This window comes from Salmo salar, chromosome 18, assembly GCF_965601325.2.
Source record: "Salmo salar chromosome 18, fSalSal1, whole genome shotgun sequence".
NCBI lineage: Eukaryota > Metazoa > Chordata > Actinopteri > Salmoniformes > Salmonidae > Salmo > Salmo salar.
In genome coordinates, this window is record NC_138308.1 from 74,029,649 (window position 1) to 74,054,196 (window position 24,548).

General features: G+C 47.4%; 1 protein-coding gene across 9 annotated transcripts in view; it reads left to right on the forward strand.

The window, feature by feature from the left end:
• ppargc1a (peroxisome proliferator-activated receptor gamma, coactivator 1 alpha) overlaps positions 1–24,548 on the forward strand; it is a 44,514-nt gene that overhangs the window by 10,020 nt on the left and 9,946 nt on the right. For 2 of the 9 annotated variants that reach the window (XM_082965109.1, XM_045701351.2), the window contains exons 3-8: positions 12,815–13,009; positions 13,997–14,119; positions 14,920–16,240; positions 17,093–17,138; positions 17,346–17,419; positions 21,384–22,635. In XM_082965109.1, the coding sequence (XP_082821235.1) occupies positions 12,815–13,009; positions 13,997–14,119; positions 14,920–16,240; positions 17,093–17,138; positions 17,346–17,419; positions 21,384–22,635 (3,011 nt within the window). The remainder of the gene's footprint in view (positions 1–12,814; positions 13,010–13,996; positions 14,120–14,919; positions 16,241–17,092; positions 17,139–17,345; positions 17,420–21,383; positions 22,636–24,548) is intronic. The other 7 variants (XM_082965113.1, XM_082965114.1, XM_082965115.1 and 4 more) reach the window with 5 other exon arrangements.

Below are 24,548 nucleotides of genomic sequence, written 5' to 3' on the forward strand. Positions count from 1 at the left end.
TAGCACACCTGTATTTGGGGAGTTTCTCCCATTCCTCTATGCAGATCCTCTCAAGCTCTGTCAGGTTGAATGGGGAGTGTTGCTGCACAGATATTTTCAGGTCTCTACAGATATTTTTGATTGGGTTCAAGTCTGGGCTCTGGCTGGGCAACTCAAGGACATTCAGAGATTTGTCCCGAAGACACTTCTGCGTTGTCTTGGCTGTGTGATTTGGGTCGTTTTCCTGTTGTAAACTGAAATTTGGCCCAGTCTGAGGTCCTGAGCGTCTGGAGCAGGTTTTCATCAATGATCTCTCTGTACTTTGCTCCGTGCACCTTTGCCTCGATCCTGACTAGTCTCCAAATCCCTACCGCTGAAAAACATCCACCTTACATGCTGGCCAGACAGCTCGCGTGCGTACATCCGTCATCGCGCGCATGTTGATTTTATCCACCCACACCAGGTCACACAGGGTGAAATATCAAAACAAACTCTGAACCAACTATATTCATTTGGGGACAGGTCGAAAAAGCATTGAACATTTATGGCAATTTAACTAGCTACCTTACTGTTGCTGGCTAATTTGTCCTGGGATATTAACATTGGGTTGTTATTTTACCTGAAATGCACAAGGTCTTCTACTCCGACAGTTAATCCACAGATAAAAGGGTAAAAGTTTGTTTCTAGTAATCTCTCCTCCTTCTTCGGACTCTATATGGCGGTTGGCAACCAACTTTAAGGTGCATTACCACCACCAACTGGACTGGAGTGTGGACCTCAGTTCATCTTTCAATCACCCACGTGGGTATATGCTCCTAAAAACCAATGAGGAGATGGGAGAGGCGGGACTTGCAGCGCATCAATTTTCACAAATTGAACCAAGTTGGCTACGCAGGTGCTAAAATACCCACACCCAGTGGGTAAAAATACCCACACCCAGTGGTAAAAATACCCACACCCAGTGGGTAAAAATACCCACACCAAGTGTGGGTGCAATGATTGAATAACATGAATGTGTACATTTACTTTGCAACGCGAGCGGTGTGGTCAGCATGTTAGCGATGGTGCCAGGTTTCCTCCAGAAATGACGCTTGGCATTCAGGCCAAAGAGTTCAATCTTGGTTTCATCAGACCAGAGAATCTTGTTTCTCATAGTCTGAGAGTCCTTTAGGTGCCTTGTTAAATGGCAGGCTGTCATATGCCTTTTACTGAGGAGGGGGGTTCTGACTGGCCACTCTACAATAAAGGCCTGATTGGTGGAGTTCTGCAGAGATGGTTGTCCTTCTGGAAGGTTCTCCCATCTCCACAGAGGAACTCTAGAGCTCTGTCAGAGTGACCATCGGGTTCTTGGCCAAGGCCCTTCTCCCCCGATTGCTCAGTTTGGCTGGGAGGCCTGCTCTAGAAAGAGTATTGGTGGTTCTACATTTCTTTCATTTAAGAATGATGGTGGCCACTGCGTTCTTGTGGACCTTGAATGCTGCAGAAATCTTGGTACCCTTCCCCTGATCTGTGCCTTGACACAATCCTGTCTCTGAGCTCTACGGACAATTCCTTCGACCTCATGGCTTGGTTTTTGCTCTGACATGCACTGTCAACTGCGGGACCTTATATAGAGGGGTGTGTGCCTTTTCAAATCATGTCCAATCAATTGAATTTACCACAGGTGGACTCCAAGTTGTAGAAACATCTCAAGGATGATCAATGGAAACAGGATGCACCTGAGCTCAATTTCGAGTCTCATAGCAAGGGGTCTGAATACTTATGTAAATAAGGTATTTCTGTTTTAAAGGTATTGTAAATTATCATACATTTCTAAAAACCTTTTTTCGCTTTGTCATTATGGGGTGTTGTGTGTAGATCCCTGAGAAAAAAAAATATATCTGATACATTTTAGAATAAGGCTGTAACGTAACAAAATTTGGAAAAATTCAAGGGGGCTGAGTACTTTCCGAAGGCACTGTATAAGGTCCCAACACGGTGGGGTCAGCTATGTGACCTAGTGTCCTGTATGTCTCCCTCCTGAACCCGTAATGAGGACATGGGGGTAAAGGTTAACCATGAAGAGGTCACATCCACCTCGCATTTCCGTCAAAGTAGAATCTGATCGCCAGCCATTGGAGTGAAGCCCCCATGGCAGGTTTATTGTATTTTTTTATATTATAATAGGTTGTGTTTCTTTTGAGGTTGTAATGTGTGTTGGGTGTGTGTGTTGTTTGTTTATGTGTTGTTGTTGTTCTAAGAGTGAGAGTAAGGAGTAAAGTTGGCATGCCGTTGCTGCAATAAGTAGGCACCCGCACTTCCTCAAGCTATGTGTGTGTAGTGTGTGTAGTGTGTGTGTGTGTGTGTGTGTGTGTGTGTGTGTAGTGTGTGTGTGTGTGTGTGTGTGTGTGTGTGTGTGTGTGTGTGTGTGTGTGTGTGTGTGTGTGTGTGTGTGTGTGTGTGTGTGTGTGTGTGTGTGTGTGTGTGTGTGTGTGTGTGTGTATGTGCGCACGGGCACACACAAGAGAGTGAGACAACTTATAAAAATACCAGGTGGTGACGTTTGCATGTGATGAATGGCTAGTCGCTGCACTTCCATAGCTTTCCTGTGTGTGTGTGTGTGTGTGTGTGTGTGTGTGTGTGTGTGTGTGTGTGTGTGTGTGTGTGTGTGTGTGTGTGTGTGTGTGTGTGTGTGTGTGTGTGTGTGTGTGTGTGTGTGTGTGTGTGTGCGCGGCTATTTTTAGTGCGAGAGCGTAATCTGTACTAAGAGCCTTTCAGGACCGCTTCTCTTTACCCTGGCCGGAAATGCTAAGCCAATAAGCCCCCTGCACGCACACATACACACATACACACACATAGACATACACACACACACACACAGACATACACAGACATACACACACACAAATACACATAGGAACCCAAACCGCAAGCCAAGCCTTCCTGTATTATTTAATAATGTATACTTTCAAGCGGGTGGGAGTTAAAAACACTTGCTTTTTAGAGAGGGATAAAGTGAGAAAGAGTAACAGAATGAGTGAGAGCGAGGCAGAGTAAGAGAGAGAGAGCGAGAGAGAGAATAGAGTGGAGAGAAAGGAGAGAAAGTGAATTGAAGAGAGAGTGAGAGCAAGTGAAGGATAGAAAGAAGGAGAGAGGCCCTCAGTCCGTGGGTTCAGTGATTAGATGTGAAGTGCTATCAGTCCTGTGTGATCCTCCTCTCCAGGAGAGGCATATCGATCAGAGGTGTGCAGCCCTCCCCAGCCCGGCCCTCCCCAGCCCGCCCGGCCGCCCGGCCGCCCTGCCTTGCTACAGCTAGCATTCCTGCACTAGCGCCTCTCTCTTCCCTAGACCTACTCATAGAATAGGATGGAATAAACAAAAAATTGTCTTGATAGAACAAAATGGACCCTGTTTGTCTCTTACAAAGTAGCTGGTCTTGGTCGTTTGTTCTTCCAAAAGAGTGTGCAGTGGTTCTTTTTCTTGTATGCCTTTTGATGTGGAAGTCAAACTCACAACCCTGGTCATTCCGGAACTACGTTCAAGACCAGTTGAGCTATGCGAACTGCATGCTTATGGTTGAAGCTTGTGTTTTCTATTTGAACATTTGGGCTCAGGCAGGGCCTTGAATAGTTGAAGAAGCTCTTGAAGTAACTCCTTGTGCTTGAGTGAGTGGCTGCTGGGATGACGCACATTGGCTTGACAATCATTACCACTGACAGACAGTAGGCTAAGCAGAAAGCTGTGGCATGGACATTGATGGTGTGCATGTGCGTGTGTGTGTGTGTGTGTGTGTGTGTGTGTGTGTGTGTGTGTGTGTGTGTGTGTGTGTGTGTGTGTGTGTGTGTGTGTGTGTGTGTGTGTGTGTGTGTGTGTGTGTTTGTGGGAAAGGGGGGTTTGTCTGCCTGCCTCTGTGTGTGTGTTTGTGGGAAAGGGGGGGGTTTGTCTGCCTGCCTCTGTGTGTGTGTTTGTGGGAAAGGGGGGTTTGTCTGCCTGCCTCTGTGTGTCTCTGCTGTGTTTATGAGGTATATTAGGGGGTTCATTCTCACTGGAAGGATGTACACACATTTGTTATGAAGCACATTTGGGAACAGTGTGTGTCCTCCGATGGGGCTGTTGACCTAATTTTAATGAGCGCTAGCTCAAAATCCCTCTATTCCTCCATCCCTGTCTGTGTCCAATACCACGTTAGTGTTGTCATTACTTATATTAACTGGCAGACTGAATAGGCTTTGTACCCAGACAATTTTGTCTGGTATTGTCAATTATGGTACGGCAGGTAGCCTAGTGGTTAGAGCGTTGGGCCAGTAACTGAAAGGTTGGTGGATCGAATCCTTGAGCTGACAAGGTAAAGATCTCTCGTTCTGCCCCTGAACAAGGCGGTTAACCCACTGTTCCTAGACCGTCATTGTAAATAAGAATTTGTTCTTAACTGACTTACCTAGTTAAATAAACGTACAAAAAATAAATAAAATGCTGGCCAATTGCGAGCAGAATAAACAAGGCCTATATCAACAGGCAATGTCATATCAAAACATACTTCTTGCAAACATTCTTCTTGCTGAAGTGTGCACTTGTTCACTACTCCCCACAAAATGAAAAGCATTGTATTGGTGTAGGCGTGGGATAGAGGGCGTTTCCATGTACCAGTAATTGTCCTTCAAATCCATGAAGGTTTGTGGATAGGTGCTTTGGGAGAAAGTACAAGCATTGGAGAGTTCATAAACGAAGGTGTTAGGTTAGCTGGCCGATGCCCTCCCACATTTATTAGACAGAGACGGTGATATCATAACAAATATCAGCAGTAACCTTCACACACTTAACACCATCCTCCGTTTAAAGAAACTGAAGCGCTTGAGGCAGGAGGCCACAGGTGTGTCAGTATGCAATTAGTGAAATAACAAGGCTTGCAAGCGGTCAGCTGACAATTACTGGGACATTCCACTCGGTCGAGCATTCAAACAAACAGGAAAAAGGTTGAGCTGATTGGAAAATATCAATTTCCTGGATTTACATGTGATAATGACATTTTATGATCCTAGATAAACATGCAATAAATACATTCATGTGAATTACAGTGAAGGCTAATCCTTGACAGGTATTTCAATGAATTTAAGTCCATCTATGAAATCTTTCCTAACACCCATCTGTATTGATGCAGAGGACTTAGACTTGCTCTAGTTAGTTTGCTCTGTGTATCTCCACAGTTGTAGAGACGTAATATTACTCAATAGTCCCACTCAGACTGTTGAAGGTTTTGGGCGCCCTCTTATGTTTACCTGCTGGCGTTTGTGTCGCCACCCCAGAAAGGCCATCAGATAGCCAAGTGGATGAAACGTGACTCTTGATAACCTGCTCACAAAGTCACGGCACGGACAAGGGTTACCTGCTGCAGCACCCTGACCAGATACAACTGGGGGGAAAACACACACACATGCACAGAAGTCAAGGTAAAAGATAATGCATTTATTTAGTAATCAGCAAATAGCTTTTATGCAGTAGGTAAGTGCTGAGGTCTCTAGGCTTGATAAGATCATTTGCTTTCAGGTGTTTTCTGCTCTCCTTGTTGTACTCAGCATAGAGTGTAAATTGAATAGGGTGACCTTTTGCCACAGAATCAAATTGACTATATTTCCCAAAAAGATTTCTGTGGTTTCAATTACCATATATTTGTGATATTGGGTCCATACCCTCCCCAACACGCACACACATAGACACACACACACGCTTACATAGAAACACACCCGCATGCGCACACGCCACCCAATCGACGCAGAAGTGTGCTTCCCTGCATACGAAATGTTTCCCGTTTGCGTCCCGGTACACAACACCACTACAGTATCTGTCCACCCTCATCCTCGCTCTCTCCTTTCTATGGAATGTATCCTCCTTAGATATTACTGCGACAAATGAAAAGGCCCGCAGCCCTTGATGAGCTTGGCAGGGTCTGAAAGGTCAGGAGGGGAAAGGGGGAAGAGATGGAGGGGGGCAGCGGATATTATCCTTGGCAGTTCTGTGAGAAAAGGAGAAGCTTTGGCTGTTCTCTCTCCGTGAAAATGTCACGACAAAACAGCCTCAAACTAAAACCACAAGTTGTTTTTGTTTTGCTACACGCACGGTAACGGTAACGGTTACCGATGCGCTCTTTGGTGGAGGAAATGTGACAATGTCCATTTAACAGGGTTTTGACTTCAGAGCCCCCCCCCCCCCCCCCCCCACACTCTCCATCTACTGACCACCATTGTTTACACTCGACACATACCGAGGGATGCTTAGCACTCCAGATTCATAGCTGCCTACTTAAGCAAACAGCTAGTTGCATGCCATTAGAAAAATGCATCGAAAATATTCCCCACCTCTTACTCTGTATCTAGTGGGATTTTTTGATACAAGCAATGCTCTCGTGACTGAAGGCCCATTTCAACTAAGTAGGAATGCAAGAACCTCCATTTCTTGCGTCAACCTGGATAATACAGAAAAAACCCACACCTAACCCAAATCACCACACGAAAGAGCATCCAAACATTTTGATGGTGTGTAATTACGTTGGAGTAATAAAAAGAAAGAATTAAACAGGCTCTGACCACTCTGACCATCTGTTAGAGGGAGAGAGACGAAAAACAACAGCAGTTCTGCGTTAGGCCTTAGATGTGGATTCTCTAATCACACTGTTAATATAAACCCCCCTTATGGTCTGGCTTCAGCTGTCGGGTGACCGGGGGCTCTCCTGGGCCTGTAACGCTTGTGACTAAGCCACTCCTCAGACTCTAGTAAGTCTAGTCACTGGAGAGTTCCAGTTGTCTTCAGCAGTGGTGGTGGGCAGACTAGTCCAAACCTCCTGGGGGAAGGGAGGGTTGCTTTAGGCGTTCTGTCCCCCGCCCCCCCCCCCCCCCCCCCCCCTTTGCTAGAGGCATATGGAACCAACCACTGGCCTTCTCTTCATTTGTTGGTGTCCATCTCCTCATTTGTTGGCGTCCAACAGTCTGATCTCCTTAGAGATCCACCGTTGGCGGCGTGCAAGCTGCTATGTCTGTCTGTTTCTGTTATGTGTACACCTGCTTAGAGAATCCTGAGCAAGGATTCAAGCTTTTTTCATGGCTGCTGATGATGTTGTGGTGATAGTGTAGCTTTTGCTGACTCCCATGACTTTTGACCCAGAGGTACTGTACAACCGGTAAGGCTGAAGTCTAAAAAATTGCCGTAGGACAAGGTGGCGTCAGCAGATTTTCGAGACCTGGGCATGTTTTGTGTCAGACTTTTGGTCAAGAGTTGTGGTGGGACAGCCGAAGCTGTCGGTCAAAGACTTTTTACAAACCAGAATAAAGAGACGTTTTCTTATAAACACGTTTGGGTTACTCTCAGAATAAGAGTGAGTTGTGTCTGGTTTGACGGTCTTTGACAGAGAATCGGTCATAAGGATTTTCTTCCGCTCTTGCGCTCTCTCTCTCTCTCGCTCTCTCGCTCTCTCCGTTCTCATCTCATAGCGCTCTAACGGTTGAAATGGCTCCCAGGAGACACATCATCAGTGCTGGCCTCGGGGCATACACTTCTCCCTCACACAGTCCAAGGCTTCACCGACAAGGCCGGAATGTAGTTTCCACTGTTTAAAAGTCACACTGGTTGTCAATGGGAGTGACACTTGACAGTGATATCCTACCTTGACATCACTCCTGATATCACTGAGAAACCGTGTGTAGGGCCAAGATTTCTGGTTTGGATCAAACAGTCAATGGTCATAATCCTGCACCAGGATCTCTAGTAGTACATTGCTAAGATGTTAGGCAAGCTAGGATATGAGCCCTCTTACGGCATTAGCTCAGCAGAGAGGGAAATGGTCTGATTTGAGCTGAGTGGACGACCCACAGTTTTGACCACTCTTATCTGTATGTAAAACCCAGACGGTCAAGGAATTAGACTTTTATTGCTGGGTAAATGGGCTGTATACGTGTGTTTATTTTTCTATGTGTGTGTGCGTGCGTGCGTGCGTGCGTGTGTTCTTTGTGTGTGGCGTGGAGACGGACAACAGTCTTGGCTCATAAACATTTTCAGGTGTTGACCGATGCCACCTGGTGAGGCTTGTGTCCAAAGCAAGCAGACCCCGGTCTATTGCTTGGGATCGTTTGCTCGGGAAATGGACTTTGAATAATCCGATGCACTGTTGACTCCAGTAGCCAGACGGTAAAACGAGACTGGCCTTCAGCTCTGGCATCTGTTACCGGGCCAATCATGGCCTTGACAAATTTGACAGTTTTAATATTTTGTTTTATGACTCGTAACACTGAGACAGACAGTGCAGCCAGATACACACGCATACATGTGCTCAAGTATACGCACAGGCACGTGTACACACACACACGTTCATGTGCCCACACAGACACACACACACACACACACACACACACACACACACACACACACACACACACACACACACACACATACACAGACACACACATACACAATAAAGATCTATACAACACTTATGTATTGTGTCGTTCCTATAGGTTACAATCACCTTCTCTCTCCATGTGCTAAATGACTGGCCGTCTCTGTTGGCTGCACGATTTGTCTCCGCAGTGCATCGTGCTGCACCTTAAAGCCGATTCATGGTCAAACCGGCATCTGCAGTGGCCATACAGCATTTACGGCGATGCGGACTCCGCAGAGCATATTGTGTCATATGCATCCAATAAATTGGACTGCACCACTTAAAATGCACCAGTCGCAGTGATTCAGGACTAATCTCTATAGCCAGCCAGGTAATTACAAGCAGCTGCTAAATTAAAAGACAAGACCTTACCTCTTCTAAGATATTGGAGTCGGTATCCCGGTGCTTGACATAGGAGCTCAGCCAAGACAGCATGAAGTAAAATGGCACTGTTTTCTCACCTGCATCTCCACTTCGACCATTTACATTTTTTTGCTTTACGAACTTGTCCTGCAACTGCCTCCACTTCTTGTGGCAAGCATCCCCTTTCATCGTCATTACCTCCCCGATCTCTCTTCCCCTCATTTTTGTGTCTTTGAAATCCCTACACAAGGTATCATGAAGATGTTTATGTTTGCAAACTTGTTCTTATAGCCTTTTGTCAAGGTTCTCCATGTTTATTGTCATGGAAGTTGTCAAGGAAGTGAGTTTGTGTTTACAAAGGACCTACTGCCCCCACCTACCATCAACCAATCATGTAAATGCAGAGCTATACAGAGCCCTCCGCATTGTTACAACATTTGGGAGGTCCATGGCATCGCCGTACAGAGCTTGATTTGGCCTCCGCAATCCTCCGCAATTGCGTCATACTCTCCGTACAGAGCCTCCGCACCGCATTGCTGGATCAAGCATAAAATCGTCCCTTTCCCTCCCCCCTCTCCTGCCATATGTTGCGCCTGTGTGACCAGCTGACAGGTCAGCTCGACTAACGCCTTAGTTGCTTCTGACTTCTGGGGCAATAATACAGAATGACATTATTTGTTCATCAAATCTAATGCTGCTTTCTTGGTGGAGTTGTAACGTTGAAGCGACTCACCTCTCCTCCTCTCCTCTCCTAGCCTGGTTTCCCCTCCGTTTCTGATTGTGCTTTGATTAGGTCTGGCTACTCGTTTAACCTCGTCCGAGAGAACGCCTTTGAGTTTATGAGGGGGCAGAGAGAGAGAGAGAAAAATATCTAGACGAAGCAGCACAATTAAATTGTCATGGCGCGGATTTAACCCCGAGCAATTCGCAGGCCAATTTATTAAGAAATGTTTTCTGTCTGTGTGGACTGACTTTTTTTTATTATTTCTCCCCTTTTATTTGCAGTCTCCCCTTATAAACAGTACTTTCAATAACAGATGACCCATTTAGAATGAGAGGATTTCTCCCTGAGTGGTTGTTGTAACGGTCTCTTTCATTTTAAGATAACAGCAGTGGGTGTAAAATTAATCTCTGTCTTATTGAATGATCAGGTTTGCAATTGCGTAAACTTTTATAGTGGATTTTTTATTCCCTTCCTTCAAAGATGTAAAGATGTATTGCCAAATGCCTACTTGAAGTTTGATCCCTGGCGCATTGCTTGGAGGCTTCAAATCTTCAAGAAGCAATTAGTCCATTTAATTTGGCTATTTAACTCGGAGTTCAAAAGTGTTTATTTATTTTTAAAAACACGCGCACCCCGTTATCAGTGGCATGTATAATACCTCTGGAACACAATGGCTCGGCGGAACTCAATAAAAGAGTTAAAGCAAGGACGATTTCAAAGACAGCCTGTCTGATAACAAAGAACCTCACCTGATAATGAACGACTGGTGTGCTGATTTTTTTTCTGACGAAGGGGGGGAGGAGGTGGGAGAGAGATGGAACAGTCCTACCGGCGCTTGCCAGCATGCTTTATGGCTAATTGAAGCGCTTGGAGTAAAACAGCCATGAATGGCACCCTTTAGAATTGAAGCGGGTTAATATATTGTGATCCCACAATTAGCCTTGGATTGTTAAGATCTCTTTAATTCAGTGAGGTCCATTAACCAGGATGGGAGAGATGGTGCTCCCACTGAGGCCATTCCTTTTTCTTTTCTTCTGCCAACCCTATTTCATTCTCTCAACAGCCGCTGTGGTAATCGATAAAAGAGGACGCCAGGTTAGCCCCGATGGCCTCCCCCCTTTGCGGTTGAATATCTCAACCCAATCAATCGGTCCAAGTGAAAGATTTCTCCCAACGGGGTTCTTTTGGCTGGTGAAGAGTCAAGGGGTAGTGGATTGACTTTGGTCCAGTGAAGCAGCGAGAGGAGGGTCTTAAGCTGGCATGGCAAAGCTGGGCTTTGCTGGACAGGGGCACTCTCAAGAGGAGAACCACTTTCTCAGGTCTCCTCTTTTCCCCCAAGCCCCTGAAAATCCCCTGACTGGCCTGGGACTCTTACCAGCCGGAGCTTTAGCAAGGCCTGTAGCATGACCGTCATGACTTGAGCTTTTACAAGTGTCCCTTTCACAGCATTACAGTCCCCCAGGGGGTTTTCTTGAGGAACATGGCCTACCTCCCAAGTCCAGCAAGACTTTTTCAAACCGGATTGTAGTGGTCACGTACCTCGAGTGAAACCCGACCGGAGCCTTGTAAAAATTCCTGAGACCCCTCCCTTCCGATGAGGCTCGGTGGCCTTTTAACTTCTACTGGCACTAGGTCAGACAGTGGTCTTGATTTCACGCGCAAAGCACATGCATACTGGAAAAGACGAAACTGCGAAGGAGGTAAAAAAAACGCCACCCAAGCCTTCAGTGAAAAGTTGTTTAAGTTGAATCCAAACAGATGGTTCTCCATTAAAGCCTCATTTGAGATAATCTGAAATGATCCCAGTTACAATTTTCTAGCTGAGGAGCGCATGTTAGGTTCTGAGAAAAGGATCTGGCTGTATCAACTGTTATTACCCACCCGCTTAGCGCACGGCTAATAAAGTGGGATGTTGGAAAACTGTGAACGGCAACATAGGTTCCGGCACGCTGAATTGAAGCTCTTTTGCAAGTAATTAAACAGCATGGTACCACTTCGGGAGCAATTTCCTGCTAACCGTTTACTGCCAGTGCTGGCGTGGCCCCAGTCACCGTTTTGTTATCTCTGTGAAATTATGGCCCTTTTTATAATGTTCAAATAATGACTGAGAGCACATGTTGTTAGAGGGTGAATGTTGTCTGAATGGGCATTGGATTCACATTCTCCTCACTGTCAGCTAGCTAACGCAAATGCTTAGGCTATCTGTGTCATCTTCCCAAAAAATGGAGGAGAAAAAAAACATTAAATGGCCGCTATCTCGGAAGCTCTAAAGCTTCTCCTGTGAAGAGCTATCCACGGTGGTGTGTAATCGTGGGAAACTCAGAGGGGTTGAATGGGAGCAAGCGGCCTGGGGTAATTGTGTGCACGAGGGAGCCAAGCCAGAGCAGGCAAGTGCCGCTATCTGAAGGGATGGTTCCCCCTCGGCGGGATGATCGCCGCACGCTATCGGCGAGAGATGCTAATCCTGCTGTGTGGCATAAAGGGATTTGTTTTTATTCTTATTGGGCTCGCCGCGGAGCATCCCGCGGCGATTGCTGTTTATCTTTTCCTGTCTTTTCGGTTCCCCTGGGTTTTGTCCTGGAACTTCCAGTGCCTGTTGTCTCCCCCCTCCCTCCTCCATACCCCTCTCTCTCACACACCTCCCCTGTCGATGCTAGGCAGCTCACATCTCTCCGTCTCTTTCGCTCTCTCTCTCGTGAAGATGCATACTTTTAACTGGGGAAACAGCTGCAGCTAACTCACAACATCCACTTCAAAGGGGAACAAGAGGCGAGAACAGGACTTTATTTAGAAATGTTGACGGCAACTTTCCCCTCACACACGCTTCTCGACGGACGTCAGTTGTCTTTTCCTGCCGCTTAAAAAAAACACATTAATTTAGCATTAACAGGCAGCAATTCGCCTTATCGGAGGATTGCTCGAAAACATATTTTTGACAAGCCTATCATTCCCTTTCCTGAGGGGAGAGTTGGGGGATTGAGGCAACTCAACATCCCCCCTTCCCTATCTGCTCCCCCCTAGATATTTTGCCGTGTGTCACCCTTGTTAATGGATTTTTTGGGGGAGATATTATTTTGGTCCTGTAAGCTGCATGCTTAAAATATGAGTGACAGGCCTGACTCATGCGCGCAGAGAGAGAATTGTGTTTTTAAAAGAAATAGGACTCCAGAACAAAGCCGTTTTACTGCAAAACTGGCCTACTCTATTAACAACATAAGCATGTTACCACCCACCCTCCCAACCCCTTCTGCAAAAAAATACACACGCTGGTAAAGCATCTTCTCTAAACTAAAATGTCCTATTTCTCTCTCCATCCCTCTTCCCTCTTCTCTTCTCCTCCTAAGAAGATAGATGAGGAAAATGAGGCCAACTTGCTGGCAGTGCTTACAGAAACGCTGGACAGCATCCCAGTGGACGAGGACGGATTGCCTTCATTCGAGGCCCTGGCAGATGGGGACGTGACCAATGCCAGCGACCAGAGCTGTCCCTGTACCCCCGACGGTTCGCCGCACACCCCCGAACCAGAGGAGCCCTCCTTGGTAAGACCCTGTTCCGCCCCCTCCCTCATCCCCCAGCACACACCCTTCCCTTCACCCCCTTTGCCAGAGCCTCAGCCGACACCAGATAAGGCACTATGAGCGAAGCCAGCCGGTGACCAAAAATGGCTGTGTGCCTTGCAGGCCTTCAGCTTTGGCAGCCCAGCCGCCAACCCACATGCCCCCCCTTGTGCATGTCTGTCTGTGGGCTGAGATCAGCCATGATTCAGATGCATGGATGAAAGAGCAAATCGAATTGATCAGTGTTAGCTGTGAGGTGCTAATTACATTGTAGCGTACTAGCTGCGCCAATGTAATGATACATGCACAGTGGTGGGTCTGGATTGGGTGACACTATGCCACAGGCCTCAAAATCAAGCTAGGGATGTAATGAGAAAAGGAAATCCATCTCATCTCATCTAATGTCAGTGGGCCATACTAATCCCAGAACCATCATTGGAGATAGACTGTTTCCTGATGAAGGTTGGTCATACTGGTGTATTTGTTACGAAACACAAAACATGACTACATAACCCCTTTGATTTGGCCTTTCCTGAGGGGGTTTGACCTGGAATATTGTTTATTTTGTTCAGTTATTGTCCGTTGTATTTTATGCTGGCTCTGCTTGACCAACCTATCCACACTAGTAAAGCACGGCCATTGTGTACCCCAAAACACCTGCCACAGCTATATAATTTCTCGTTGACTTGTCCTTTTAACACTGTAAATAAACAGAAAGAAGACCTGCTTGATAGATAGTAATGAGTTTGTCTTCATGAGGGCTTCTGTGTTGTTACAACTACACCAAGATAAATCGAACATCCTCAGTCACACATTTGCAAAAGCATTGACTATCTCTGATCGTTTATTTGAGTGAAATGTTGAAATTTCAGAGGCAACGGCAGTTTGCGTAAACTCTACTCACCCCTTTTTCTCTCTATTCTCTCTTCCTCCCCCCTTTCTTCTCTGTTCTGTGTGGGGTTTTTTCAGCTGAAGAAGCTCCTTCTGGCGCCCGCAAACTCCCAGCTCAGCTATAATCAATACATAGGCGACAAGGCACAAAACCATGCAGCCAGCAACCACCGGATCAGACCAACACCTGCTGTTGTCAAGGTAGCTACCCAGTCGCACCGTTCGCTCGCTTCCGAGGGCCCCTCCATGTTTGTTTAACATCTCTGTTCTCAGATGTTTTTTCATTGCCGGCCTTGGAATATGTTAAACTTCTGCTCCACTGTAATCTCGTAATAAAAACAGGCTGATTGCCTGTTCAGCTTTCCAGGCGAGGCATCGGGACTGTTGTCTTATTTAACCCCCCCGTAGAGGGAATGGGTTTTCCATTTAGATGAATGTAGTATTTTAGTGGCTGTATAATGGGCACAGGAATACAAATTAAATGAAGTCTGTGATTCCAGTATTTTGCTGTTTGCCGTATTTCATTGGAACGTGATGAATGCTCTTGAAGATTCGATTCTTATTTAGTACGATAGCACATAAATAATGCATTCGTTTACTCCTCCTTGTTCGGAGAAACTACTGAAAAAGGTGCGCTTTCTAAAAAAATATAATTTGGAATGCGTTGGTAGCGTTGTTGTCTAGTAAACAGCGCATACAGGAGCTGTTGTGTTGTGCACACACAGAACTAACACATCTCTGAAAAGTCTATTTTTAAACCGTTCCTTTGACTCACCCACTTCTGGAGCATGGAGCTATGAGGGCTCCCCCAGGACAGGGGATGAGCGCACAGAGCTGCTGCGGTGCCGCTCGGGGGCCACGCAATTAAGATGATGGGCGGGCGGCGCTCCCACCACCGCCTCCCAAACAGTTGGGCCGACCCGTTGTGCTGAGCCTCACTCTTTCTTCCTTAATCTATTTTAACTCTTTCTTTCTTTCTTTCGTTCTACCTCCCCCTGCAGACGGAGATCTCCTGGAACAGCAAGCCGAGGGGGGGCTGTCCGCAGCAGAGCCGTCTAGTGAGGCGCCCGTGCACCGAGCTGCTCAAGTACCTGACTGCCACTGACGACATCCTCCTCCAGACCAAAGCCAGCGACGCCAAGAGCGCCTGGGGGGGTGGTGGCAAAGACAAGGGCGGCCTGCTGGGCGCCTCCTCCTCCACCTCCTCATCGCCGTCCTCCTCCTCCACCTCCTCTTTCTCCTCCCTCTCCTCCTCCTCCTCTATCGCCTCCAAGAAGAAGTCGTCCTCGTCGTCCGTTGTGTCGCAACAGCAGCAGCAGCAGCATCACCAGCGAGGTGAGGCTGCTGGCGAGTGTAGTGTGGCTGGTGTGGGGGCTGGGAAGTGGCGTCGTTGCGCTCATGGGGCTGGTGGCACTGAGGGACAGTGCGAACCCGCGGCGGCACCCGCTCCTGTCCCCCCAACACGTAGGAACGGCAGTGGCCATGCCCGCCCCAAACTGGAGCGCAGGCCGTCCAGTGAAGAAGGAAGGCCGCCAGGTCCGCAGCCTGCGGTGGACGCGGGGCGCCTGGCAGCCGCTAGGTTCATTAGGTACATGCATTCTTATTCTCTCCTTCCTAGAGAGACGGGTCAGACAGGCAGCTGTGGGCGTTGCCCTGAGGTGGGCACTGCCACTCAGGCTAGCGAGTGCTGGGGCGGGCATGGCCGTGGTGCGGCAGCGCGTAGGCACATCACAGTGACCATAAAGAAAAGAGAGGAGGAGCCGGGGCATCCTTTGCTTAGCCAGCTGCTGACCTCCAAGCAGAGGCCCGCCAGCTATCGGGCCCACTTGCTCCTGCCCGCTACTACCCCTCAGCCCCGCAAGAGCAGTTCATCAAGAATGAGCTCTGGAGTCCTGGAGAGGGATCAGTGTCCCAGCCAGGCTATTGAGGTGGAGGAGAAGTACAGAGGGACTGTCAGTATCAATCCCGGCAGCTGGGGTCTCAGACAGGCCAAGGAGCCTGATTCGGACCCTCTGTTGGCCGAGAGCTTAGGCCTAGGCAGCTGGGTTAGCCAGCCAGACCAGGGGCTAGATTTGGGGCTGGAGCTGGGCTTGGGTTGGCCGAAGGTTGGCCTGGTGGAGCAGGCTGGCTGTTTCGGGGAGGAGGTCCGCGATGATGATGATGCCATGGGCAGCCCCATGGTGCTCTCACAGGGCCTGCCAAGCCCACTCTTCCCAGATTCTAGAATTCCAGACCCCACTCCCTCCGTCACACAAGGGCAGCAGCACCTACACATGCAGGCAGTCTGCAGGCACCCCGATGACCAGGGCCTCCTGTTGTTAGGTAATCATCGCTGCATCCCCGCCCTCTCTCTCTTTTCTCCCTCTCCTGCTCTAACCACTTTCCAGTTTGACTACACACTAACCCCTATGCTAATTTGACGCTAGCTATCACTCCGAGAACAACAAATACATTTCTAGATGTACCATCTATTCCAAAAGGCATTCTTTCGAATTGGTACAGACCCTTGTCTCAAGATTGACTTAATGGGAGGTGGGAGAGGGGCCTGTTACGTGTTGATACATAATGGCATCTGTTAAATCAACCACTATCTGGCTGGATCAAGCTGAGTGTTCTGAATGTCTACCTAGCTAGTCTCGGCAGAGTACTGCTCTAATGTCTAACTGAGCTTCACTCTTTAGCTGCAGTTGGAGACAGCCAGAGCCTCAGGCAACTGCACAAGCTTCTTCGACTCTCCTTTCTTCCTCTGCTTTCGGTTCCAAATGCATGCGACAATTACTTCATGGGGGGGGGGGGGGGATCACCACCTCCCATTGCCATGTGTACTGTTTGTGCCGTTTTCTATTTCGTTTTCATATTTCATTTTTTTGTATTGAGTGGGATATCTGTGTCAAACGGTGTACTCTGAACACATGTGCCAATGCCATCACTTCATCCTGCCTCACAAAGTGAACAGTCAACCAAAAAAACGGACAGGGTCAATAGAGAAAGCCTATTGGTTATTTGCTCTTCTAAACCAATAGCAAGAGAGCATATTTCTAATCGTACTAGGTTGGGTTTTGTAACATAATGCCCAAATCTGAGATCAATTTGCAGATTTGGACCTGATCTCTTCTGCTTCAACTTGTTATCTATCTAGTTAAATAATTACCCATGCTCCTTTGTGTTCTGCAGCCAAACCAACCACCTTGCCACTTCCTTTGACCCCAGAGTCTCCAAAGTAAGTGCAAGAGTTTTTCAACATTCTACATAGACCAGAAAACAACAAAAAAGAACAAAGACAAATAAAAAGACAAAGAATTAGCACCAAGAATGAGGCATTTTGTTAACTCTCATTTCCATTTCTAAGATCACAAAGCCCTTTTTATTGAAGTCACGTTTTCCTGTGTGGTGTAAAATGGTGTGTTCAATCTCGTTTGTCTTTCAGTGACCACAAGGGATCACCGTTTGAGAGCAAAACCATTGAACGCACATTGAGTGTGGAGATCTCTGGAACCCCAGGTAAGCATCTCATGTGTTTTCAGGAAATGTATGAATTAAGATCATCCATATATGAATGAGTGGGGATTGATGCAAATATTCACCCAAATGACAGAAGCTCGCCCTGCTTTGTAGTGGTATAATGGGAAAACCGAGTTCTCTCACTAATCCAGTTAGGGGTTAAATTGCAGTCACTGCCTCAAGGCTTTTCACACCATCTTGATAGTTTCATAAAAGTTTAGAGTTCAAGGTGAAGGACTAGGACACATGGTGACATTTTTTTATATGCCTCGCTATTGATTAAGCTTTCCAATCTCCTTTGGGTTTATTAGACAGATCCCCTTTCTTCTCTCTGTGAAGAGTTAATATACTGCCACTCCTCTCTCTCTCTCTCTCTCTCTCTCTAGTTTCGATCTTAATGCTCTTTGACTGTGATGCTCACCAATACATCACAGACAATTGATGTGTCATTATTATTATTTTAATTGGTTTTGCCACGTAATTCAGTTTCGACCGATATTATCTGTGTCTCTTTTTTTCGTCAGACAGTCTGGTAATTTGATTAGAGACATGGAAGGTAATGTCCAATGTTAAGGCTTGGTATTTATGGGAAGGATGACATTTTCCAAACGGGGTCAACGCGGGGTGATTTTAGTAGTATTATTGTCATTATCCCTGTGCATTCTATACTTATTCATTAAGTGTGTCGGTGAGAAGCTACAGACAAAAGGTAATTAAAAGCCAGACGAAGAGAATGTCAACCAAAGCTAAAACACCAGGCTTCAGCAGTTCCTCTCTGTCTCTCTCTCTCTCTCTGTCTCTCTCTCTCTCTGTCTCTCTCTCTGTCTTTGTCTCTCTCTCTCTGTGTATGTATGTGAATTATGCAGGTAATTATTTCAGTACTCCCCCCTTCCTTCCCTGAGATGAATCATTCCAGGTCAATAAAAACAAAATGGATGCTCTTTTCTTCTTCTTCACAATGTATTACGTCAATGGGACTTTTGGTATTAATTTACTAGATGGGAAAATAAAGGGCCCACGATGTAAACACACCAGACTCGCCCTGACACGCAAGGTGACGTTTTGTTTGGGAACGAGGACCAATAGGAATGATCTGCCATCTCCTTAGAGTTGGAGAGGGGGTACATTTGTGGGACACCAATGCACCAAGGGGGGTCCTCCAATTGACCTCGATCCACTTGCCATTTAACACTGTGTGTATATGAGCATCAGAGGTCAGAGGGGACACCCAATGGGAATTAAGAGCTGTGGAGCAATCAAACTGTTAATATTTCTTTATTTTTACTGCGTGTGGGTGTGCCTCTGACTGCAGACTGAAATCCTGTCCCATTCTCCTCGTGTCCCTGCGCTCCTGCTCCAGCCATAGTTAATAAAGCCAAACTCTGACTCCACTGCCCTTTGCAGATTTGGGATTAGATATTAGGGAAAAGCAATTAGAAGGAAAAACTCATGGATATTGAGCCCCTTCCGCTTTAGGATTAGTCTAGTCCCGTGCGGTAAGTGACTCGGGAACGCTGAATATGGAGAAACGGGGGGTATGAAATCTCTGTGATCCCTTGAGTTAATGTCTGCTCAATAGCCCCGCTCGAGTAGATCTGGAGATTATGGTTCTTTAATTGATAACCAAAAGGAGCTAAGCCAAAGGGGGAGGGGCCACCTTCAGGACAGGGAATTTTCCGTGCCAAGGAGAGACATTTTTATATCTTTATTAGGAGTTGTAATAGTAGGCCAGTAGTAGATAAACATTTCAGCTGTAAACTTTTCCATGACATGGGGTGAAAAGTGTTTTCTTTATTATCAGTAGTGATGGTAGTAGTAGGTGTAGTAGTACTAGTAGTAGTACTAGTAATAATACAAGGAGTAGCAGGAGTCGTCGTCATAGTATGATTTTAAACCGCTAACCGTACCACTCTAGCATCTTTTAACTATGGCCTAGGCCCTTGGTTGTTATTGTTTTGTCACTGAGGTAAACCTGAGGCAACCTCACTACTCCGAACCAGCCCACAGATTTGACTGGAAGGACTAATCTCCTCTCACTAATAGATTTACTCTGCACTGTGTTGTCTTTAATTACAGTATCTCATGACACTGGGGTTTGGGTCTATGTGTTGCTATTTGCATGGCTTACCGCAGGATCAACTCTTTAAGCCCCGAGTCAGAGTCATTCGGTTGGAAATCTTTTCGCAATTTACAGTCCGGACAGAAACAGATTAGGAAAAAAAAATAAGAAAAAGACAAAAAAAAAAAAAAATGGCTATATGTTAAGTGTTTGTGTCTGCCGAACATCCATCACGAACCGTTTGACTGAGAGGCGCATATTTATCGAATTCTGATTTTTTTTCGACAGCGCTAATGGCTCCTAGTTTATGACCCTAGTGCGCATTGTTTTGCACAGATGGCGTTCCATTGGCGAAACAGAAGTTCCTCAGGCACCGTGCTGGCCCTCCATCCCTTCCTTATTCATAGCTCATTTCATTGGCGTAATGATAATTATAGCCCTCTTTCTCAGTTCTCGCTCTGAAATGCTGCATCAAGCCTCTGTGTCTCTATCGGCGGTCCACGTCTGACTGTTGAAGTGGGACGGCGGTTTGCGGTTCGGTTTAATGTAAAAATCCAGATAATAATTGTAGATGATAAGCTGGTCGGATTAGACAGGCCAAACTCAGGAAATGGCCCCAAAACTGAACTTGTTATGTATCAGTCTCTCTCTCGCTCTTTCTCTCGCTCTCTCTCATTCTTGTTCTCTCTTTGTGTCTTTCTCTCACTCTCTCTTTTCTGACTCCGAGCCGTCCCATTAAATACTCTTACACTGGATTTGAAACTGATAGCTGTCATTTGGTCCAATTTACTGCGATGGAGAGTAATGTGCGTTTATAAAATGTGCAAAGACAGGGAGCGTAGGTGTTCAAAGTGTCTAAAATACATTCCGGAGAGGGAGGCTGTTCGCGGTTATTGTGTGCCTGTGTCCGTGTGAACATGCATGTGTGGCTGTCTGTCTGTGTATTAGTCCGGAAGAGAAAGACAGACGGTGAGAGAAAGAGAGATGCTGAGAGACAGAGAAAGAGAGAGACAGAGAGATTGATCCAGAGAGGAAGGCCGACAGGAAGAAAAGAAGGGATGAGACAAGAGAGAGGGAAAGGGACTGCCTACCTAGCGCTGGTTGTTTGTGTGTGTGTGCATTAACAGTGCTATAAAGCAGACGAGTCTCAGGAATTCCCATATAACTGCCATCTGTCGGCCTGTAAATCTGTCAGGAGGGGTCAGGTTCGGCGCGAGTCACGGAGAGGCAGGCGGGATCTGAGAAGAATGACAACCCATTACCCCTGCAGACACTGAGCCTCCATTACCAGTCAGACATCTCCCCCGCGCCAAGCCGACACTATCGTGTGACAGCACAGTGGCACGCCATAGCAACATGTACCTCCGAATACTGACATATCTCGCTACCTTGACTGGCAGTAGAAAGAGGAAGCCTGAGCGATAGGACACTTGTGATAGATTTTCAAAACTGAAGCCAAAGGTCTTCGCGTAGGCTACATTCGATGGTTCAAGTCGAGATGCTATATATTTTCAAAGGATGATGTGTTCTAGTTGTCCGCTGCGGATGTGTGGCTTTCTCTTCTTCCTGAACGAGGGATTGTCCAAGGTCAGGGAGGGAGGGAGAGATGGCAGAGGTAACCCAGCCATGTAGCAGCTCCACCATATTAAGTTACACAGAGCATTACATGAATCTGTCAAGATTGCAATAAAATACGGATCAGGATTAGGAGCGGGAATGAAAGTGAATATTTTAATCAAGCCCCTGTGTTTATCCACTGTCTATAAACAGGTTGTGGGGAGTGGAAACGGAGGGGGGGGGTAGGTGGAGAGGTAGAATGCATTATAATTCCATTCTTTTATCATCTCTTTCTCTCTCTTTCCTCTCTCTCTTCCTCTCTCTGTCTCTCCCTCTCGCTCTCTCCAGGTCTGACACCACCTACCACGCCCCCCCACAAAGCCAGTCAAGAGAACCCTTTCAAAGCATCACTCAAAACCAAGTTGTCTTCATGCTCCTCACCTGCCCTGGCGTGCAAGAGGGTTCGGCTGAGCGAGGTGGGCCCCTGCGGCCCCCCGGCCCTAACCCCGACCCTAGGTGGGGGTCCCTCCAGGAAGGGCCCCGAGCAGACTGAGCTGTATGCCCAGCTGAGCAAAGCGTCCACTGCCCTCCCCAACTCAGTGGTCACCGCAACGACAGGGGGTTGCCAGGAGGAGCACCGCGGCGGCAACGGCAAGCGGGGTGCCCAGCCCCGCGGCTTCAGCGACCACGACTATTGTCAGTCGACGGCGGCCAGCACAAAACGGGACGCAGACGCTAATGCGGCTAACGCAGCTTATACTACTGTTACCATGACGACTACTACGACAACCCCTCTGATGCCCAATCCGGTCATGGCGGAGGACAGGCATGTGAAATGTAAGGACTCAGCCATGCCACCCTCCTCCTTTTCTTCCTCCTCTTCTACATCTTCTCCTACATCTTCATCCTCTTTGGCCAAGCAGCTGCAGCAGAGCTCTTACCCTGTGGCTACGGAGGCTCAGGGGCAGGACGCTTGGGGACAGGACCGGACCCCCACCACCCAGACAAGAGCACCCCCATCGCAGACCCCAGATGGGGACCAGCATTCCACCAGCAGGAAGCAGCCCCTGCGAGACCAGGAGATCCGGGCGGAGCTCAACAAGCACTTTGGCCGCCCCCAGCAAGCCATTTACAGCCAGGGTGAGAAGGGGGGGGAGTTGGTGGTGGAGGAGGGGGGGCAGGGAGGAGGGGAGAAGGTTGTAGCCCCGCAGGCGTCCGAGGAGAACCCTGCTGGGGACGAGTACTACTGCAAGCTCCCTGGTTCTGGTTCTACTGGGTACCTGCACCCGGGCCTCCCGCCCTTCCACGAGGAACTTGAGCTCCAGGAACGTGGCGTGGAGGGGCGCTACCTCTACCCCTGGGAGGGCACCCCCCTGGAACTGCTTTTCGAGTCCTGCTCGCCGTCCTGCTCGCCGTCCAGCTGCTCCCCCTCACGGGGCTCCGTCTCGCCCCTCTCCTCCCTCCTCCTCTCCCCCAGACACTTTGTCTGGCCCCGCTCGGGCTCCCCCTCCTCCCGCTCTCGCTCCCGGTCCCGAAGTTTCTCCTCCCACCACCGGAGGCGCTCCCTTTCCAGCTCACCCGACGGACGCCCCTCCTCCAGGTGAGTAAAGCCTCAATCTCTACTCACCATGCCTAGGTTCCCATGTCCATACTACGTCTTGCCCAATGGATCTACTACTTACTTTCATTCTAAGTAGTATGCCAGTGTGGATATCTGAACACAGCCAACTCATTCCCTCCTGCTGGGTGCCGTTTCCCCTCTGTTGTTCGAACGTTGTTTGAGCATTGCCTAAAGGTTGTGGGCGGCTCTGACAGTGTTCCCGGCACGGGGTGGACAGCTCAGTCGTGTCAACAGGCCTCATCAGCTGTCAGAGACGTGTCAGTAGAGGATAGGCCCTGTGCTCTGAGTCTCTTCAGTCTCCCAGTATGGGGCCTCCTTTAGCTTCAGCTGCTTCAGAATCCTCAGCTTGAACTAAAAACATCGGGGAGACTCATTATATTCCAGAGGAAAGAGGCTTTAACAATAGGAGAGTGTGGCAGGGTCAGGGAGAATCCTTACTGGCTTGACTACTGGACAGTGGATTGCAATTGGCTGGTGTAATGAGGCTAGCCAAGCTCAACTCTCTCAGTACTTTACTATAGTGCAGAGGCTGTATGTATCACTCTTCTTAGAGTAGAAGTGCTGATCTCAGATCAGGTCCCTCATGTACATAATCTTATTCACTGTGCTCTAAAAGACTAAACTGATCCCAGATCAGCACTCCTACTATGAGAAGCTTGATACATACAGACCCACAGTTCCACTGAAAAATACCAGACAAGGAGGTTTGGTGTATTAGTTATGTGCTATCAAAATGGTATGAGAAAGAGGCAACTACAAAAATGATGAAGCGACTGAGGCGCTGTGCTTTGGTTGCTTCGACGTTGTCAAAGCCTCATTTCCCATGGCAAGGTTTTGTCTCTCTCATCTCCTCCTCCGTTTTCCTGGGATCTCTGTTTGATGCAGTGCATGTTGTTTTAAGCTGCAGCTGTTGTTTTTGCTGAGCGCCAGGCGAACCCCCCTTTGTCCCGGAAGATGAAAGCCAAATCTGGGAAGTGAGTTTAGTTCTGGACCCCCCTCCTCTGAAAACAGTGTGTATTATCACAGCAGCTCGAGAGAACTACATTACCCAAGGTTCCTTTTGATCAGAGCAGAGGGGGTACTGTGTTTTTTTTAAAGGGATTTAGGTACTGAGTAGGACGACACATATAAGGAGACTTTGTCAGCAAGTTTGCATTGAGTGCCTTGCAAACTGGATAGATTCTTCATTCACTTCCCTCAAGCTCATAAGTGAGTTTAAGTTTGTTTGCTGGGTTAATGAAAGGTCTGAATGGAGGTTAGTTTTGCCTTCTGTTTTGAAGTCCTTTACCGTACACAGTACGCCGAGAAAGTCACGAGGTTTCTAAAGATGTCAGGGTTGGTACTTGAAAGAAGAAAAACAGGGGAAAAATAACCACATAAAAGGTTATGGTTAAGTTTACCAGAGTAAAAGTACCTCAATCTCAAGAACTCAAAGTGAAACAATTTCAACAAATCCATTTTTTCTCTCTCTCAAAACTCTCGACTCCCCATCTCTCTTTCCAAACTCTTGTCTTCCTTAACTTTGTGGACGTTTGACCATTGCCTAGCTTCTCTCCCTCTATTATTCAAGTCTCCCTTCTTCAGCATCAGTTCAATAATTAAGCAATGAGAGCTTGTACTCTGTGTAGGGCTACTAGCTTTAGAGTTAGGCCACGGGGCCTAAGGACCTTCCCCTCATGTATATACTGGCCCTGATGGGGGAAAAGGTGAGAACATCTCCCAGCTGCACTGTGCAGAAGCAGAGTCTAGCAAGTCAAATTAAGTAGAACTAGGAAAACGTGTTAAGAAAAATTAGCAGAATATATTTGGACTTTTGGTGATGTGTTTTTTTTTTATGGTTAGATTTTACACTGTGGCTGTCTGTCATCTTGTAAGAAAAAGCTACGATTTAG